The sequence below is a fragment of the Lycorma delicatula genome, chromosome 8 (genome assembly GCF_047948215.1).
Source record: "Lycorma delicatula isolate Av1 chromosome 8, ASM4794821v1, whole genome shotgun sequence".
Lineage (NCBI taxonomy): Eukaryota > Metazoa > Arthropoda > Insecta > Hemiptera > Fulgoridae > Lycorma > Lycorma delicatula.
Window position 1 is genome coordinate 2,503,093 of NC_134462.1, and position 21,845 is coordinate 2,524,937.

Here is a 21,845-nt window from a genome sequence, read left to right on the forward strand (position 1 = left end):
TGTATGGAGAATTTATGCATAACTTGACTCTAGAAGAACCTTCTCATGGATACTTCCAATAAGACAGAGCGACTTGCCACACTTCTGATCGGTCTCTCACTAGAATCCACTGAGATTTCACAAAGGATAGAACAATCACTGAGGACTTGCGGCCACCCTGATCTCCGACTTATTGCCAAGTGATTTTTACCTCTGGGCCTATCTGAAAGTGATAGTCTACAAGAACAACCCACGGATGTTGGAAGAGCCTAAAGACAACATATGTCAAGAGATTCTTAGGATTCCAGTTGAAGAATTGCAAAATGTTTTCCTGAACAAGATCCGCTATGCTGAACTTTGTATAAGGACTAGCGGTGAGCATTTTGAACAGACTTTAAAATTACATTGCAACATTTTAAACATTTCTTTTTTCAAAAGCACTTTAATCAAGAATCAATAACTGTCAGTAATCTAACATTTCTTTTTGCTTTTCATTTTTAAATTCTTATTTCCTGGGGCTGGTTTTATTTGGCCTACTTGTATAATCCCTGATACTGCACGACTGTTGCATGAATTGTCTGCAATTTTATATAAATCTGATACCGTTTCAAGTCTAGGGCATTAATAATATTTACTGAAAATCTTAAAATAACTGCATTAATAATATATGAAGTTAAAAAGGTTACAATTTAGAAATATTTTTTAAAAACTAATTGATAATTAAACTAGAAATGATGTAAAGTTCAACTGAAACATGCTCAAAATAACTATTTTATTTATTAAAATAATGAAATTTTCCTTGTACAACATCTCAAATTATTTTTTAAAGTTTTATTATCAAAACAGCAATTTAATTCATTAATAAAGAAAACATTATTGTGATATACATTTAAATATCCAATAAATTAATAATACTGATTTTTCAAACATAATACATTTTTCTACAAAAAAAAATAATACAAATTTAAAAAAGTAGGTAATTGACAACCACATTTCTAAGCATATAAAAAATAACAAATAAAATGTCTAAATACAAACATGAAAAATCTACAGGAGATGAAAGTTAAAGAAATAAACTTTTGTTTAGAGTTTCTTCTCATTTTAAGTTTATTTCTCCAAGAAATAAACTTTTGCACTTCTGAAACAAAGTTTACATAACATTTAATATTAAATAGAATAAGAAAGCACTAGGAACAATTGGGAAAATTTATCAAGATATATTGCTAGGAAAAAAGGTAGGTACAGATGAGGTACATTAAAAATAGGTAAAATAGAAAATACAGGTTTGTATTATCATTTCAGCTCACTTAATACTGTAGCATGCAGCACAAATTGAGCATACCAGAGAAAAAGATTTGATACAAGAAAATTTGTATATCATTACAAATATCAAGTATTCAGACATCACAAGCGGTTAACTTCGCCATTTAAAAAAAAAACTATTATATCTAAACATAAGCATAATAACGTACTTATAAAGTTATCTTTTAAACAGTTATAATACACTAAAATTCTGTTACATTTTCAACGACCTGTAATTATATACTTATAATATACTTTCTGATAAGAACAAATCTTAAAAGGAGATATTTATAATAAAAAAATTTAATTGGCTTCTCTCAAAATCAATATTTTTTATTGTATTTTACTTGTTTCAAAACATAATATCAAATAAAATGTAAATTAATAATTCATATTAATAAAAATTTAAATTAGACTTTTTAATAATTTTTCTCAATTTAAGTCAATCTTTTCAAGAATCATGTAAGAACAGCTAAACAGACTTTCACACCTAAACTTACCTAAACTTACCAAAACTTTTCAGAATTTACTTGCTCAGGATGAGCATCATAGTTTTAATAAGAATTTAATTTAAGCAAATACGATTTGAAACATCTTTTTATAAATCTTTAGTTAAAATAAGTAAAAACCTGTTTTTTAAGTTTAAAGAAGGCTTCACCTGACCAAAAATGTTTCCTCTAGTGATTCAAGAAGTATTTAGCAAAGAACTTTGAAGGAAAAGTAAATAAAAATTAAAATTTAAAACAATTTCCATCACAAAACAGAAATATTTTTTTAGAATTTTGAAGAGGTTGTTTTTCCAAGTAGTAAATTAAGCTCCAATGGATAATAAAATACCTGCTGAATTTAAATATTTTTAACTGTTTAAAAAAAAAACAACAGAAATCCTACATATTATTACTTCCTTTTATAACACAGATGAAAAGTTTTCAAATTAATAATGAAATGCTGTACAAGAAGAATTTTATTAAATTAAAGAAAAAACAATTATCGATATTTAGTTTCTTAATAAAAAAATTAAAATTACTAAAGATTTATTTAAATTTAACAATTTTAGGTTAAGTAAAAATAAGATACATAATTAGATACTGTAAGTACAAATTATAATAAATATTTACTAATAAAGAAATTATTAGTTTTAAAATAATACAATTATAATAAAATTTTACTGATTTAGTAACTTAATATTATATATATTTTTAATATATATATATATACCTGGAATGTAGTAGTAGATAACTCATATAAAGGAATTAAAATAAAGAATTTATTTAAAAATATTTATAACACTGAAACTGTAGTTAAAATTGAATATACTTTTTTTTACAATATTCTATATACAAATTAAATGAAACACAAAAAAAAATAAATTCTCTTCATGACAAAAAAAATTTCATAAGATAGAATAAATACAGGAATTTACAGTACACATAAAATTATACAAATTCTATACACACATAATTATGCAAAAGTATACACATACATAGAGCCAAACTTCCATGCCTTCTGTAATAACATAACTTCTGTAATTCCAATTTATAGTGTACTGAAGAAGAAATCGTAAAAAACTGAAAATAAAGTAACACAAAAATATTTTTTTATCTAATTAAAAAGTGAGTTGTCCAATATACAAAAACTAAGAGATGCAATATAACTCAATCAGTTCATAGCAAATGGTTATATTGGAAATAACACCACATTCAAGATTGTGTTTCTTCTCAGATTATCTACCATATTAAAATAAAAAATTAATGCACTTTACATCAAAATACATCTAATTCAACTTTACTTCTTGCATTGTTTTGTTATAAATGATAATATAATCAAAAAATGTTCATATAGTATTTGATAAATAATTTAATCAAAACTAAATCAAATCTTTAAAGGTCAAATTATTAATCGTCTCAATTTTAGTCATGTAACATTAAAACTGTTACTTTTGGCTTTAAACTGCACAAGACAAAACAAGGAATCACAAATAATAATTAATATTTCTTTATTATACACCCAAGCAAATGAAAATGAAAAGTTTTTAATTAACAGATTTATTAAAATGCCACATTAAACTTTTTTTATGTTGATGTCAGAGGATTTTCTGAGTACCCAAGTAATATTTCAAAATACAGAAGGGTCCAAAAAAATGTACTCGCTGTTTGTAATTAAATAATATCTAGAGTTACACTCACTAATCCAATGTGTAGTGTAATGTAAGGTATTAAATCTGTTGTCACAGGTGGAGCTGGCAATTTATGTCGCGCATGTTCGGGTGGTTGGTGGTGGAACGAGCCTGTCATATTAGCCAGTGCAGCAGAAAACAGTCGAGTAGCAAGAATGGCTGAGGTTCACTTATCATTTGTTGAACGCAAGGCTGTACTGATGAAGTGGTACTGGAAGTACGAAAACATTCATGAGGTACAACAGCAGTGGCAGAGAGTTTAAAGATGTGCCTAAGGAATGATCCAGCCGACCACAAAAGCTACAAGTCCGACATCCAGTGCTGTGGTGTCGCAACATTTCATCCGATCACTGCAAAAATCAGCAAACCAGGGAGCACGCAACAGTGGTGTGAGCCAGTCAAGTGTAAGACGTATTCTGAAGAGTGCAAAGTGGAAAGCATACATTCCAAGACTGCTACATGTAATGAATGAGGACGACCCAGATTGAAGGATGGAGTACTGTGAACGGTTTCAGCACATGGTTGGTGAGGATGAGGAATTTTCAGGGACGTTTGTGTGGACTGACGAGGCAAAATTCAAACTTAACAGTACTGTGAATCACCACAATTGTCTACTGAGCTCCTGAAAATCCTCACACTTATGTGGACAGGGCAGTGAATCTACTGGGGATTGCTGTGTGGTATAGTCTATTAGTGCGTGGTTTGGTTAGCCCCTTATTTTTCAAAGGTATATCAACAAAAACCAACAATAATTGACGAGCTAAGTGAAAAAATCGTAGAGTCATGTGCTGCCATTACACCAGACACACCAACAGATGTAGTTCGGTGTACAGTTCGACGCCATGGATGTTTTATAGAAACTGCTGGTAGTCAGTTTGAATACATGCCATAACCAATCTCAGTACCAAAAATTGTCATGTCAGGTCAAATTTGTCACGAGAGATGGACTAGGAAATAGTGAATACATTTTTTTTGGACCACTCACACAGCACATAATATAATTCACAAATATCTGTATTTAAAATATGACATTTATTTTTATAACAAAAACTTTATTTTATAATAAAAAAAAAACTAAATAATTTAGTTTCTCTAACAGAATTACTAATACATTACTACCCAAAATATAGAAGTCTGACAAAAAAAAAATATATATATATATACTTAAGTATGTAGGTTGAAAATTCAGAAACTAAAATCTAGATCTTCACTTTAAGACTATACTAAAAAAAAAATTTTAAAAAAAGACATTGTACCAAAATAACTGACCAAGTGCATTTTTATACACAAATATTATCACAAAAACATCATTTTTTATACCATATTAAAATAATTAAAAATAATAATAGTAATAACAATGACAATAATAATAATAATCATAATAATAAATAAATAAATTAAGTGGCTTTGGTATTGGTATTCAAGCTATCAGTCAATGTAATTAATTGAAACCTATTGATATCACAACACTATTACATGATTAAATTATATAACAATTACTTAACAATTTATCAAACATAATATTGATTATAAATAATAAGTTTAAAAAAACACACAGACAAAAATAAAATAAAAAGTTTATCACTTAACAGTTTAAATATTTATATTTATACACTCATCAAAATTATATTACAATTACAAATCTTACCAGAAATTATCACTTTTTATTTTTTTTATTATTATATTTTTAATCTATCATTGTAAATAGTTTTTGAAATACTGTACTGTCATTTGGCAGCAATATAAATAAACAAACCGCAATTAAAATATAATAATAATTATCCAATTTATGTTGTTTATTGCTGTTAAATAATGAATGAATAGAAAGTGTTGGTTAACAAAGCTGTTTTCAAAGTAAAGCAGAATTATCTACTAAAGGTGATAATGGACTAATTCCATCGTGCTTTTTACTTCGTTCCATTTCATAATGTATTTCCATTGAGAGACCTAAAAAAGATAATAATAATAATATAAAATATAATATTACTTTAAGAATGTACATAAAGATTTGCAACATCTATTAATAACATAAAGTATACAAACTACAGTAGTTTCAATAACTTTGAGGTGTATACAAACTATACTAATTTAAATTTGTGAAAACACAGAATCCACAAAAAACTAACAAGGTCAATATTAGTAGAGAAAAGAAAAAAACTGGTGTAATGAACACAATGAGGAAGGAATAGCAGTTAAGAAAGGAAACAAAGAGGGTCAAGGCAAAGAAAAGGAAGAGAAGCAAAGAAAGAAGACATAACAATGATAAAAGAAAAGGAAAAAATTGAATTTAAACTTTCTACAGAATTGATAATAGACCGTTAATCCATTAAAAAATTACATAATTTCATTTACTTCATTTTAGACCCCTCTCCCACCACTGTCATCAAATCGCTGTTTATTTCTTCATACCCCCCATATTAGCGACACATTTTATATAGTCTGGTTGACTTCTTCTGTAACAATCAAGATAATTTTGATTAAATGTTTATTAAATTAAATGTTTACTGAATTACTCTACTTTTTTTTAATTTTCAACATCACTTTTAAATTTTTAACAACTGGTGTTTTGAAATATATCCTCATGAAGTGACAGGTTCTTTCATTTAGAACCGGGTTTCAGGCTCAAATACCAATAACTTTTGAACTTTTCTCATGCTATAAAACTTCCACACCTATGTATTGCCATACATAGCTTTAATCTTATTTGGTGAAAGATGTTTGTTTCTAAAAGAAAATGTCTTAAAACTTTCTTGTTATCTATAAAAAGGAATTTTTTTAATTTCTTAGTATGACATTTTTAAATACACACACACACATATATATATATATATATATATATATATATATAGTAGTAGCGTGGAAATTAATCTGAACTCAGAATGTTTTTGTTTATTTCAATGTTTTGGCTATACTGCTTGACCACACCCATACTTTAAGTGTTTAAAATGTGTAGTACACATTTGTTGAATCAATGCCAAAATACATACGCGAAGTAATTAAGAATAAAGGACATAATTACTATATATTCACAAATTGTACAGGTATGATTTTTTTTCCAACTAAAGTTACTTTTTATTAAATATCATCTGTGTTCGGATCAATTTGCATGCTACTGTATAAATGGGTACATTTTATTGATTTTTCAGTAAATGTCAAAGTTTGTTTACTTTGCTTCATTGCCACAGACAAGGAATTAAAAGCATACACCTGGTATTTCATAGCATGCCATCTAAAGAATCATAGTCATTTAGTCATACTTGCACCATCTCTGTCAGTCTTTTCTGGAGTCTCTCTGAATAGACTCCAGAAAATCAAAAGAAGAATTAAAAAACCTGCATCAATAAAAAGTACTAGAAAGATGGGCAACTATGAATTGTGCCCAACAAAGTCTTGCACAAAGAGTTAGAACCCATTACTGATACCATGCATAAGAGGAGGCTAGGATTATTTGGTCATATCATGAGGATGTAAGATTCAAGACTTCTGAAACAGTTAGTACAGTACAATCTCGACTTGAAAAACATCAAGACAGAATGCAGATGGATCAGAGAAATAAGAAAGGATCTGAAGGAAATTGGCCTACATTAGAAGAATCGTTGATAAAATAAAATTAAACAACAAAATCAAGAACAAAAATTTACTCTTCACACTCACAAGAAAAAACTCACAACATGAACATTTTCAACATTACAAAGGGCACAAAAGATCAGAACGTATAAAAAAGTACCAGAAGGACTGCAAGGCCCAAACAGTCCCATGGAAGAGACTTGGATAATAGACTAACTAAAGTGATCCTATGCGATCGTAAAAGATGATAATAATAATAATAATAAAAAGAAACCACCATGATGACTAGCTTTAATAAAAAAATGTTTGTTATATCAATAAAGGAGAAGAAAGAAATTTTCCCTTTTCTTTTACAGCAGCAGTAAAACCATCAATACATGGCTGAAAACTTATTATTATTATTTATTATTCACATTAAATATTATTATTCAAGTTTAATTTTGAGTGTTAATGTTAACTCTAAAAAAAATGCAACATAATTAATCACATCATAGAGAAGGCATCACAAAATACCAATGAATACAAATTATATCAGACTGTATTACATATACTAATCCCAAAATGGTTACTAATGTTTTCAATAACTATTTCATTGAGGTTCCAAGTATAATCCTTCATCCAATTATGTTAAATAACCACAGAAAAAAAATTGCAAGTTGTTTCTGACCCTCCACATTTTTCCATTTCAACTCTGTTTTAAAAGTTCACTTTGTTATACAAGTTCAGCAATAATTTTGGCAGCAATGTTGATGATAATTTAATAAGAGTGTCTATTTAGACAAATTTGGTTAAACCTCCTAACCCAAACTGTAAGAAAGAATCCATTTCAATTTTTTTTTTCAAAGACTCATAAAGCTAAAAGCTTCCATATGAGATCAAGCAATTGAAATTTTACAGTATCTGAAAAAGTCCAAATCTGACAGATATTCATACAAGAAATCTTTAGGTTGAAGTTGCCTGCCACTCTGCCATGGTCAACATTTATATATATTTATTTTTAATTAGTGGGTTTTATTTTGTAATTTAATACTTAATTAATTAAATACAAAGATGGCCCTTGTAAATAGTTGATAGCTTTTACTGTGTTATCTGCTGTTTGCATACATCTATTATTTTCTTAGCAAACCTTTATATTATAAAATATTTAAAATAGCTATAATATTTTTTTTTCTGTATTACTTATTTGTTTTATATTTTGTTCAGTGACTATATTAAAATAAATAATTTATTTTTAAACTTTTTATGAGCTTGTAAAATGTTTAAAAGTCAGCTTTCTACTGCTTTGACTGGATAGTTTAGTAATTTATTTTCATTAAAAACTATAAGAAAAAATACAAACATTAACTTACAAAATCTACCGGTTAAAAGAGATTAGTTATAGTAATAATTTGTTTAAATTCATATTAACATAGACTCCTTTGCCTCCAAGCAACACAAAATATCATTCTACTGATTATTTGTGGGCATTTTTTGTGTACTGATATATCATTCCACTTCCTCCCCCAAGAAAATAAAAAAGTTTAGTTCATTAAGTGAAGAGATTAATCCCTATTTGATTGTTTTTAAAACCTATTAAAAAAAGTTAATATCAACAATTTAAAAAATGGCAAAAAAACAAATATATCTCACCTGACTGTCTGCGTGTACTAGTTCGAAGATTAGAACCCATTCCAACTCCGTCTGGAATAAAAGCAGCTACTAGTAAAGCACATATAACTAAAAGTGCCCCAAACACAAAAGGAGGGCCAGGAACAAGCTGTAACATATAAACAAAGGTTAAAAATTTGTTCAACAATTTATAATTTCAATATTTTGTATATAATATAATGTGCATAAAACATTTTTGTTTAATAAAAAAAATAAATTAACCAATGAATAAATAAATATATATATATCCAAAGACTAAAGTACAGCTAAAGCTACAACTTAAAATTCAATTTAAAAACAACTTAGTATAAAGAAAATATGCACTAGTATAAGAATAGCAGTACTAAATAGGGGTTAAATAAAATAAAGTGATCTCCTAAATACCTGAAAAATAATAAAAGATTATGTATTAACTTTTTCAAGACTACCATTAAAATATCTTATAAAACTGTTCCGTCTTAACGACATTTAAATGTGTTCTATAATTTAGACAGGTATACACATTGCTAATGGATCAAACCTCATCATTTACTGTTATTAGGTTTATATAATATAACCTTAGGAATCCTTTGGTAAATTTTATTCCTGAATTTCAGATTTGAGATAGCAAAATATAAAAACTTAGATAACTTCCCTCTTTGTAAATGAGTATTGTTTAAGAATTGTGTTGTTTTTGTGTTGAGGTTGAAGTTAGGACTATCTTTTATTTGTACCCTTTTATTTCTATAGGCATTAATTTATTTGGAAATCAAATACAGTTCTGTTAAAAATTTCATTAAAAATTTTTTTTTTAATTTTAAAATAACATTTAAGTTTTATTTAATTACAATCTTACAATCATGAGGAGTGGTAGAAAGTAGAAAAAAGTACCTCTGCTTCAAATGGTTAATAGACTATACCAATGTTTAAAAAAAATATTGGGAATATTTGGATTTTTAAAAAAATATAAACTCCTACTCATAACTAATGTAAGTAACATTTTCAAACATAATTGGCTATATTACCAAATTTTTGGTAGGAGTGCATATATTTTCTTATAACTCTAGCTGTTCAGTAATATATCACAAGCTGTAGTATCCTGGTAAATTTAAGTATGTCAAATAAGAATAAAATGCAAATAGCTATCACTACATTTAATATATCAACACTTTTAGATAAAAAAAAATCCTAAAAGATTTGCTTAGATGCTGTTGGCTTGTATTGATAACCAATAGGTGCTTGTTCAAATGACTGGTTTAAGTTGTCAATGTGATTTAAAAATTAATAAATATATCTTCTTTTCAACACTTTTCAAACAATCCAGTCAACACTTTTCATATCCAAAACAACTGTTTATTATATGTCTTTAAGAGTGATCTGCTCTCACTCATATTATAATAAGTAATTGTAAATTACTAGAAACCAATCTCATAATAGTATAGTAAGGTTTTGTAACAAAATAAAATAAATATAAATAAATGCACAACCTAAACATGTTCTGAAAAAACTTACACTGAATAATAAAAGACAATTTCTTAATTATGTATTATATCAATATTTATTAATGTATAAACCAATGCAATAAATAATCTACTTTTACGAATTACATACCAAAGTTACCTTGAAATTAAATACAACATTAAACTAGTACTAGCTATTTCTTCTAATTTTATCACATGCAGATAAATTCAACAGACTATTAATAACAAAATATCTAACGCTTACCTCAACTCAAATGACTTCACAGAAATTTAGCGATTAAAACATTTTATAGTCATTTCATATAGATAAAAAAAATACAATAAGGGCAAAAATATAATTTTTTCAGCTGATCTCTGTAGCTGAGTAGGTAGCAAAACTCGGCATTTCATGAGGAGATCCTGGTCAGGCATGGCACTTTTCATGCACTACCAATCTCCATTGAGCTAATGACAATACATGTTGATACCCACTCTTTCATTAAAAAAATTCTCTCTTCAAAGTAAACAATGCAAAACTGTTCTGCTATAAAAAAATAACCAGGACCAAAATGGTATGTTCCAACACTATGGTGTGAAATGAAAAAAAAAAAAAAGATTAGAGCACTGGTCTGATCCCTAGATTCCTAGAACAGGCTTTTCATCTCACTCATATTTAATTTTTGGTCATATTACACTTCTGTGGAACTTTAAAGATAGCTTACCTCAAAAAATAAAATAAATAAATAATAATAAAAAACAAATTTTTATTTGTTTACTACAATATTAGAATTATAATAAAAGAAACTAACTCTTACAGAAAAAGAACCATGAAAATATGCAGCTTTAAAACTTTTCAATGTAATGAATAAACTATAAAAATAAAAATATATACAAGAAAAGGGAATAAATGACTTCATTTCTAAGATTTTTTTTTAATTTCTTTCAAAAAACATACTTTTTTAAGAGAGTAAATATAAATATTTAAAATTTAAAGATAGTCCCTAATAATTTTTACAGATAGTGAATACACGAGGTCTGTAAATAAAGTAATGAGACTAGGTTTTTTTTTTGGCAGCCAAGTGGCAACACTGTAAAGTTACTAGTAAACATATGGTTATATGAACAGCTGTTTTTTATTAGGTATTAATATTTTTAGTCTATTGTTGCCAATGAGATGTAAATAAACTTTTCATGAAACAGGTTTTTGTAGTGCGTTACAAAATGAGTGATACTAATTATGAGCAATGTTGTGCAATCAAGTTTTGTGTTAAATTCTGTGAGAATGCTACTGAAACTTTTTCAAATTTGAAAAGGGTATATGGAGATGACGCTCTGTCACGAGCCCAAGTTTTTAAATGGTTTAAAGCATTTTCAGATGGCCAGGAATCAGATGCTGCGATTCATCTGGCCATTAATGTCAAAACGTGACGACAACATTGAGCAAATCAGAGATTTGATATGGTATGACTGGCAATTAGCTGTCAGAATGACAGCAGAACAACTAAATTTGAACCATGCCACAGTCCATCAAATTTTGACAAACAAACTGGACATGAAATAAAATTAGTTCCAAAACCTCACTGTTGAACAGAAAAACAAGGTGGAAGTGTATCTTCTAGGGTGAATTGAAGCCGATTCTGATTTTCTAAAAAAATGTTATTACTGGTGATGAATCTTGGATATTTGAGTACGACTCAGAAACAAAATCTCAGTGCAAGGAGTGGCACACTTCAAACTCACCACGTCCCCAAAAAGCAAAAATAAGCAAATCAAAAATCAACCATGCTGATTTGTTTCTTCAATAGTAATGGTATTGTCCATAAGTTGTTTATGCCTGTAGGACAGACTGTAAATCAATGCATTTACCAAGAAATTCTTGAAAGGCTGTTGTGGAAAAGAGTTGCCCACATGAGACCAGCCATCAAAGTCAACTGCATGTTGCATCATGACAATGCACTTTTTCATACTACACTCTCAATTAATGAGTTCTTGGCAATGAAAAACATCCCTGTAGTTGCTCAACCACCTTAAAAAAAAAATTAAACTATTCACTAGACTTGAGTCCCTGTGACTTTTTCCTGTTCCCGACTTTAAAAAAACACCTCAAAGAACACCATTTTGGAATAGTCAGTTGAAAACATTAAAAAAAAAATGTAAGCGACCAACTGAAGGATATTCCAGTTTCTGAGTTCCAACACTGCTATGAAGAGTGGGAAAACCGTTTGAAGTGTTGCATGGCTTTCCACGGGAACTACTTCGAAGGTGATAGATTCCATGTATAACTGGATTGTAAATAATAAGTTTTTCTGAACCAGTCTCATTATTTTATTTACAGACCTCGATAGAGTCATGTATAAGAAAATCCTCTACGGTATATTTTTTCTGGATAAAAAGAATTTATTCAGATTTATCATGGAATAAGTTTTAACCTGTGGTTAAATGAAATAGTTTCATTTTATCACTTCACATTCATGTGAATATTTTCAAGTAAAAAAAACCACTGCAAATCAAATTAAAATTGTGGATTTCATTCTGTTCAATTAAAGGATAATATAAATTTATTAAATATTATTAGTATTAGTCAAAATAAACTAATAAGAACATAATACAAAAACCTGTATTGCATTTATAGATCAAAAACAACAAAATCATCAAAAATATTCAATGTATTAACTAATACTACACTGATTTAGATACATAAACTTGTATACTAGAAAAAAGCAGCTTACCGCAAGTGTACATAATGCAATATTAAAATACCCTATATATATATATATATATATATAATAAATGGTAAATAGCAAATAAAAATACATAATTAAAATTTAAAACACTTTTCACCATATATCAAATACATACCCTTTAACACAAACAAATACCAATAATAAAAATATGACTAATATGACTAACAAATATAGTTAAAAAAATGTTCATCTAAAATATAAATTTGGCTAAGCCTTTGACTGGAAATTAATAACAGTAAATTAATTAATCTTAACAGTAGTTACAGATACTAGGAATAAATCTAGATAAAATAATTCACCTTATTCAATAACCTCACCTGTCTGATGACATTCCAATCAGAATCCTGATTGCAAGAACCAAGAAAACTAACTATTAACTAAATCTATTATTAATTATGCTAACATAATCATGCACATGGTAAAGATTAAGCAAAACTAAACTAATTGAAATAATCACATATCAAAATATTTATAATCTCTATACTAAAATGTACAGTTTAAAATGAAACAAATAATTTTCAATCTGAACACATACAACTAAAACTGTTAAATAATTTTATAATTCTTTTAAAATTAAATAACAATTAATTTATATATGAATAATTACTGTTAAATATACTATTACACTGCGTATAGATATTAACTGAAAACGTTTTCTAGGTATTTCAGCATGTTAACTGACTAAAAATATGTAATCACAACCTGAATGATTTTCTTAACATTTTTTGAAGGCAATAATTATTATCAATAAACTACATCCCACTTGTATTACAATATATAAAAATTGACAGGTATTTACCTGTCAAGTCAAAACTTTGGCGATCTTAAAATTCAACTAGTGCCCATTGTCCAATAATTAGTATATTGATACAAACTTTAAATTTACAGTAATAGTATATTTGCATTCAACCACAGGGAGGTAACTCGTTACACTACTTATTCAACACAGAAAGTTAAATATACTTTAAGAGCACAAGGTTAAAGTTGTATAAATTTCTAAAATGGTTTACCACTTTAAAAACCATAACAGAACTTTTTAATATTACTATTTTTTTAACAGAAAACACATAAATAAATAAGAAAGGACAAAAAGTAAACAGAAATTTACAATTTTTATCACAGTTAAATTTTAAGCTGAATATGAATGTCACAAAAATTTCTGATCTAGATAAAAAAAAACCAGATTTTTAGATCTAGATCGAGTGGAAAGCAATTTTTATCTAAAACAGTTCAGCCAGAAACCTTAAATTAAATGTTTTAAGAAATTAGGCTTCAAGGTTCTTTAAAAATCAATTTATGCAACCTGCTTAATACCTAACTAAATTACAATGACCTTGGAGAAGGAAATTAATAAAGACCACATACAAGATAACAAATTCTAACTAAATATCATTCACATTTCATTCTTATTACCTCTTTCATTCATAGTTATCTTTTTTTTCTTTTTATATTGTGTTGTTCCTTCCATTACTAAATAACTTACCCTCAAGAGTATTAATGTACAATCAACAAATCTTTTTACTAGAAAAAAAACTAGCTACAGATTTTTCTATGATTTGAGATTTATGTAAAAAATCTTTTAGTACTATAATAACCTAACAAATTTTTTAATTTTTGTTTTACAAACTTTCATTCTTTTTTCCGAATATCCATGTTTTGCCACCATAAGTTACTAATTTTATCTAGTTTTTATTTTAATTTTAGTATAAATATTTTAGCGTGAAAAGAAAAAATTTCCCTTGTTATACGAGACATATTTCTTGCCTAAATATAAACATGCTTCAATAAGTGGTTTATTACAAGGGTAAGTCAAAAAGTAAAGGGAAATTTTGAATTCCCTCCCAATCACATGTATGGCAGCAATGACTATTCTACTATAACTCATAACCTCTATCAGCTCTTCATTAAAAATATTGTTTCATTGTTGGCTAATTGTGATTGTGTTTAAAAGTCTGTTTAAAATGAGTGCTCCTTTATCTGATTGCACCAAGGAAGAAATGCAAGCAGCGATATATTTCCTCAGTTCAGATGGGATGAAACCAGCAGAGATTATTTGTCGAATCCAACAGCAATATCGAGAGAGTTGTTTGAGTGGAAGCAAGATCTACAAATGGATTGATCGCTTTAAAAATGGTAGGCTTTCTCTGTGTGATGAACAGCAGCAAGGTAGGCCTTCCACTTCAAAAACTAACAACAATACTGAGAGGTTAAACAAGTGATTCCTGATAATCAACGAATTACAGTTGATGAAACTGCAAGTGAGTTAAATATAAGCTATGGCTCCGCATTTTCAATCATCCATGATTCTTTGAACTTTTGAAAAGTCTGTGACCACTGGGTTCCATATCAATCGACCAACATCCACAAAGAGAATCATTTGAAAATTTCCCAGAAGCTTTTGAAACACTACAAAGATGAAGGAGACTCATTTCTTATGCAAATAATAACCACTGATGAGACATAAATCCATCACTTTTGAACCCAAGAGTAAGCGGCAAAGTTTAGTGTGGAAACATCCTTCATCTCCCACAGCAAAAAAATTCAAAACTCAGATTTCTGCAGTAAAGGTAATGATGACGATATTCTGGAATATGGAAGGTTCACTTTTAGTTTACTTCACACCTAAAGGTCAATTAGTAAACAGTGACACCAATGTGAGCAACTGCATTTACTGAAGCAAAAAATAAAATCCAGAAGACATGGTAAACTTTCTAAAGGCGAGATTTTGCTTCAAGATAATGCTCGACCTCATACAGCCAAAAAAACAGTCCTTTGCTTTCAAGATCTAAGTTTTGAGCTGCTGGACCACCCTCCATATAGTCTGGACCTAGCTCCAAGTGATTTTCATCTTTTTGGCCCATTAAAAGAGTTGTGAGAGAATCATTATCGATCTGATGAAGAGGCCATAGAAGCGGTGAAAAATTTTCTGACACCAGACCAAAAACTTTCTTTCAGGAAGGAATTTAAAAGCTTGTGAAAAGATGGACTTAGTGCATAGAAGTAGGAGGGAATTATGTTGAAAAACAATGCATGAACGAGGGTCGTTCAATAAGTCCTTAGAAAAAGATAGAAAAACAAATTATTTTGAACAATTTTCTTTTATTTTTCAACATAATCTCCTTTTAACTCTACACACTTTTCCAAGCATTTCTCCAACTTTTTTAAGCCATCCAAAAAGTAGGATTTTGGAAGGTCCTCAAAATAAGCATCTGTTTGGGCGATGATCTCCTCGTTTGACGTGAACCCTTGCCCACTGAGCCATTTTTTCAAGTTTGGAAATAAAAAAATTCATTGGGGGCCAAATCCTGTGGATGTTGTAATAATTCAACTTTAATTCCATAATTTTGGTTATTGAAACTGCACAGGTGTGTACCTGAGCATAGTCTTGATGGAAAAGGATCTTTTTCTTTTTCTAATGAGGATTTTTTTTCTTGATTTCTTCGCTTAACCGATGCAATAACAACACATAATACTCTCCGGTTATTGTTTGTCCTTTTTTCCAAGTAATCAGTGTAATGATACCATGTGCATCCCAAAAAAACCATGGCCATCACCTTGCCGGCCGATTTCACCATCTTCGCCTTCTTCGGAGTCCGTTCACCTTTAAAATCCCACTGTTTTGACTGTTCCTTTGTCTCTGGAGTCTAGTAGTGTATCCATGTTTCATCAACAGTTATGTATCGACATAGAAACAAATCAGGATTGCGACGCCAAAATAGCCTCAACATTGATCGCACGATCATGTTTATTCTCCACTAAGAGCAAATGCGGCACCCATCTTACTGAAAATTTTTTCACACCCAATTTTTCATTTAAAATTGAAAACACTGTACCTTGCGATATGCCTGTGACCTCAACTATTTCACGCACTTTGATTTGTCAATCACTCAAAACGTTATCGTGAATTTCATCATTATTTTGGGGGTGGTCACTTCCACTGAATGTCCTGAACAATGTCCATTCATCTTTTGTGGATGTATGGCCATGTTTTAAACTCATTTACCCAATTGTAAACAATTGCGAACACAGGAGCAGATGTCCCATGAACTTTATCCCGCTCAGCTTTAATCTCTTTCAGTGTTAAGCCTTTTTAAAAATAAATGTTTAACCACGTGAAACTCACTTTTTTCCATTCTTCTAAATAAACAATTGCTTGTTGCTTCAATCGACTATGACAATGAAACCACATGATGGATACAACTGAAACTTTAACGTCATTTAGTAAGCGTCATTTGTCTAGCAACAAATGAAGCTTACTTAAAACAAACCATTTTTGATACTACGAGTGCCATCTCTTGGATCTTCTAAGGACTTATTGAATGACCCTCGTATTATTTATGTAAGTAGAAATAAATATATTGATTTTTTGAATTTCACTTTACTTTTTGACTTACCCTCGTATTTTCTTCCACTATGATGTTAAGTTCACTCATGTTATTTTCTTTTCTGTTTTACATCATTGGATTTGATTTTTTACTTAATTACTTTCAAATTACAATTTTCCTTTCTAATAATGGATCCACAACATTTGCTCTTTTTACAACTAACCACTTCAATCTGCATTATAATAAATCTTTATTACTTCTACATACTAATTGAAAAACAACAGGACAATCAACATACCTGACTATACCTAACAATAATACCATAATAAAATAAAGCTGATCAATGAAATTTCTAGTCACTACAAAAGGCAATACATTTCATACACATACTGTATAATATCCAACCAATAATAAATAATCACAACTAAATATACATATTTACAAAAAAAAATAGTAGAATTTATATATATATATATATATATATATATATATATATATATATATTATATAATCCAACTTGATCCACCTAAGCACAGAAATTAAAAAGTTTAAAATAAAAACTTTCATGGCAACTCTCATCTTCAGTGGTTTTTTTTCCGTTTTTTAATTTCTATATCAAACTACATATTAAACTCAGACAATTAAAATATATACAACAATTTTTTAATAATATATGAAATTTCTTTTTTATCAAATTAAAATTGAAAATTAATAATTAAAATATAACTTCTTTTTTTTAAATCGCAATTTAATTTTTTTTTCTTTTTTTAAAAATATATATAAAAATTAATTAAATTATGAAAATTAAAAACTACAACGTCAGAATTTATCAAATTAAAATTAAAATAAATAAATAGGATAAAATATACCATGTGTTTTGGCTAGCCAATGTTATAGTATTGTACGGATTTAAATAAAATTGGGTTTATCCACATCCTTATTTCTATCTGAATAAGTGTTGGCATCTACTGCACCCTTATAAGAGTCTCTTCATATTCTGTTCGCAAGTTGATCAAGTTGAATTTCCATATATTTATATAATATTTCTCCAAAATGTCTAAACCTTTATTATTATTTATATTATATTTCTTAATTTCCAATATTTCCAAATTAGTTTGAATATCAGGAATAGAATGAATGCTTATTATTAATGAAGTGGTCAGCAACATTATATAAACCCAATTTTCCATCTTTATAGTATCTAATATGTTCAAGAAATCTGGTTTTAAAAGATCTACTAGTTTTACCTACATAAATGTGGACACAGTCATTACATTTTATTTTATAAATTCCACACAAATTGTATAAATTATATGAATCAGTATGATTACTGTTTTTTAAATGTTTTATTATATGGTTATTTATTTTGTATGCAGGTTGAAAATTACTTTTATCATAAACCTTAGTTATAACAATGTTATCAGTATATAAATATTTTAAATATGTGTTGTCAATTTTCTGTGTATCATTTATTGGTATTAGATGTGTAGTATTGTTAATTTTTGAAATTTGTTTTTTGTACATATTATCAATTAATGAGTCGCTATAAACATTATATACAGCAATTTGATTTTAAATATCTATTTCTTTGTTTAATTTATTTTTATATATTATGTGTAACTATCGCTCTATTAATCATGTTTGTATACATATTAATTTTGTGTGACCAAGGATGATTTGAATATCTATATAATGTAGTTTTACTGGTTGTGGGTTTCCTTTGATACTAACATCTAATTAATTTATTGTTCTATTTATATAAATTTCAAAAGGTAAATTTCAAACCATTATAATATGAATTGATTTTATTCAAAATTATTAGGTGTCATTGTATGTAAATTTACGGGAAGCAAACTTACAAACAGAATATGTAGATGACACTCTTTTAAGGACTGCAGCAGATGGCAACACTTATTCAGATAGAAATAAGGATGTGCATAAATCCAATTTAATTTAAATCCATACAATACTATAATATTGGCTAATCCCTTGTATGCCTATTAAATTACACATACACAGTTTTTACTATACTTCATTTAAACTTATTTCATTTGAAAGTGAGATACGATCCTCCAATTCTTTAATAAAGTGGACAGTTACACAATTGTTGAAATATTAGTTCTTATTAACATCAGATATTTATACAATTATTTATTCAGCAATCTTACATGAAATATTAGGATAAAGTAAAAGTCCCTTTATTACTCGTATTACTAGATCAGTATTATTCGTATCTTCGTGAGTTGCTGATTAACAAGTTTCAGATTTCTGGTGTGTTGTATAAATAAAACGTAATAATAATTAAACTAATCTGTTTAGTGAACTCCTGTATACTGGTTACAAATGTTAATTTCAACCTTACGGTGTAAAATATTCAGTTTTTATTATTGGATTATTTGGTGAATAATCAAAAATGAAAAAGAAACAATTATACAGGAAAAAGAAAGATAATATGAAGAAATATATTTCAAAAAAGTCAAGAAAATGAATATGAAGAGGAAGAAAATAATAATAAAGGAAAAATAAAAAATTCAGAGAAAATGATAAATATAAACAGGAAGAAAATGTTAAAACCAAAGAAAGAATAAAAAGATTAAGAGAAAATGATAAATATAAACAGGAACAAAACATTAAGACAAAGGAAAGAATAAAAAGATTAAAAGAGGATGATGAATATAAAGAGGGAAAATTTGAAAACTAGAGAACGTGTAAACAAATTTAGATCAGAAGAATTATATCAAAACAAAGTGCAATTAAATTATTGGCAACAAAGAGAAAATAAACAAAATTATGATAAACTTCGACTTACGGAGAATATTCTCCGACAATATCAGAGGAATACTGAAATAAAAGATAAGAATTTTTGCAATTTAATTAATATCGGGCATGTATGCCACAGTGTATACGTTATTGTTGTGAGGGTCTATTTTTCAGTCACTCTCTAATTAACTGTAATGAATAGAAAATTAAACAGAAATCCCAGAATAATTAAATAAAATTGAACTAGAAAATCCAAAAATAATAATACAATTCTAAATTACAAGTTATTTTTTTTCAAGGTCTGATCGATCGCAGAATAAAAACCCGTGCAAAAATCTGATGAACCTTTGTGCATATGTGTTGCACAGTGTCTCTAGTATGGCCTTCAATCACGCCATGTCACTTCGTTTAGTTCTTAACACGCAGCTAGCACGTAAACATGTCTGCAACAATAGCATCTTCCACCAAGTGTGAAGTGCGTGCGGTAATTCGATTTCTTCAGGCTGAGGGGTGTAATGCAGCTGAAATTCATCAACGAATAAGTAATGTGTACGGTGAAACTTCAATGAGTGACAGCAAAGTGCGACAATGGTGCAGGAACTTTAAAGCAGGATGTACAGATGTTCATAATGCAGGCAGTCAGGAAAGGAAGCGAGTGTCAACTGATGATCTAGTTGAGTGGATGAGTCAATTCAAGAAAATTGTCGGTTCACAATTTCTGTTTTGAGTGATTCGTTTCCTGAAATTTCAAGGTCAGCTCTCTACACCATTGTCAGTGAGAGACTTCAGTACCGCAAACTGTGTGCGAGATGGGTTCCCAAGATGCTGTCCGACCATCACAGAACAATGAGAATGGACGCCTCCCTAACATTTCTCCAGTGTTATCACAATGAAGAAGATTTTTTGAACAAAATTGTCACAGGGGATGAGACGTGGGTCCATTTCGAAACTGAAGAAACAATCCAAACAGTGGATGCATTCTCATTCTCCCAATAAACCAAGGAAGTTCAAGCGAACCTTCTCCAACAGAAAGTGTATGGCTACTGTGTTCTAGGACCAGAATGGAGTTCTTTTGGTGGAATTCATGGAAAGTGGCACGACCATCACTGCAGCCTTGTTGACTCTTCAACGTCTACGAAGGGCAATTCAGAATAAGCGAAGAAGAATGTTGTCATCAGGCATTGTCTTTCTCCATGACAATGCTCAGCCGCACACTGCTGCTGTAACAAAGAAGCTCCTGCAGCATTTTTGTTGGGAAGTGTTTGATCACCCACCATACAGCCCGGATTTGGCTCCATCTGATTTTCACCTCTTTGCTCACATGAAACACTGGCTAGGAGGACAACATTTTGGCACAGACATCGAGCTGCAGACCAGCATAGAAACATGGCTGAGAACACAGGTGGCTGCGTTCTATGACGAGGGTATTGGAAAGTTGGTACCACACTATGACAAATGTCTAAATCGGAGTGGTGACTATGTAGAGAAATAGCATAGCTGAGTAAGTACTTGTTAAAAATAAAATTTTTTTTATTTTCACTGTGGTTTTCATTTCGTGACCGATTGGACCTTGAAAAAAAATAACCTCATATAATTTTCAGTTAATATTAAATCATCAGATGTTTTACCAACTCTATTACATATACTCATATGTAATAATGCCTTTTAATTACATGTACACATTTTTAAAAGTAGATAAAATTTTACTTTACTAATAATGTCTGACTTTTTCATTCTGTTTTTTTATTATTACTCAATAATGACTATTTATTGTAAAATGTTTTTTACAATGAATAATTATTACAGGTGAATAATTATTAATAAATCAATATATTTAAATTAAAAAAAGGAGATGTAGTCTGACTCAAATCGATGTGCCTTTCTTTGTATGATCAAAATATTTAAT

At 28.7% G+C, this 21,845-nt stretch overlaps 1 protein-coding gene across 2 annotated transcripts in view; it reads right to left on the reverse strand.

The window, feature by feature from the left end:
- Window positions 1-2,505: 2,505 nt before the first annotated feature.
- LOC142329006 (hippocampus abundant transcript 1 protein) overlaps window positions 2,506-21,845 on the reverse strand; it is a 60,568-nt gene continuing 41,228 nt past the window's right edge. For both annotated transcript variants that reach the window (XM_075373247.1, XM_075373246.1), the window contains exons 11-12: window positions 8,654-8,780; window positions 2,506-5,404 (exon numbers count right to left, since the gene is read on the reverse strand). In XM_075373247.1, the coding sequence (XP_075229362.1) occupies window positions 5,307-5,404; window positions 8,654-8,780 (225 nt within the window). In that variant the 3' untranslated portion in view covers window positions 2,506-5,306. The remainder of the gene's footprint in view (window positions 5,405-8,653; window positions 8,781-21,845) is intronic.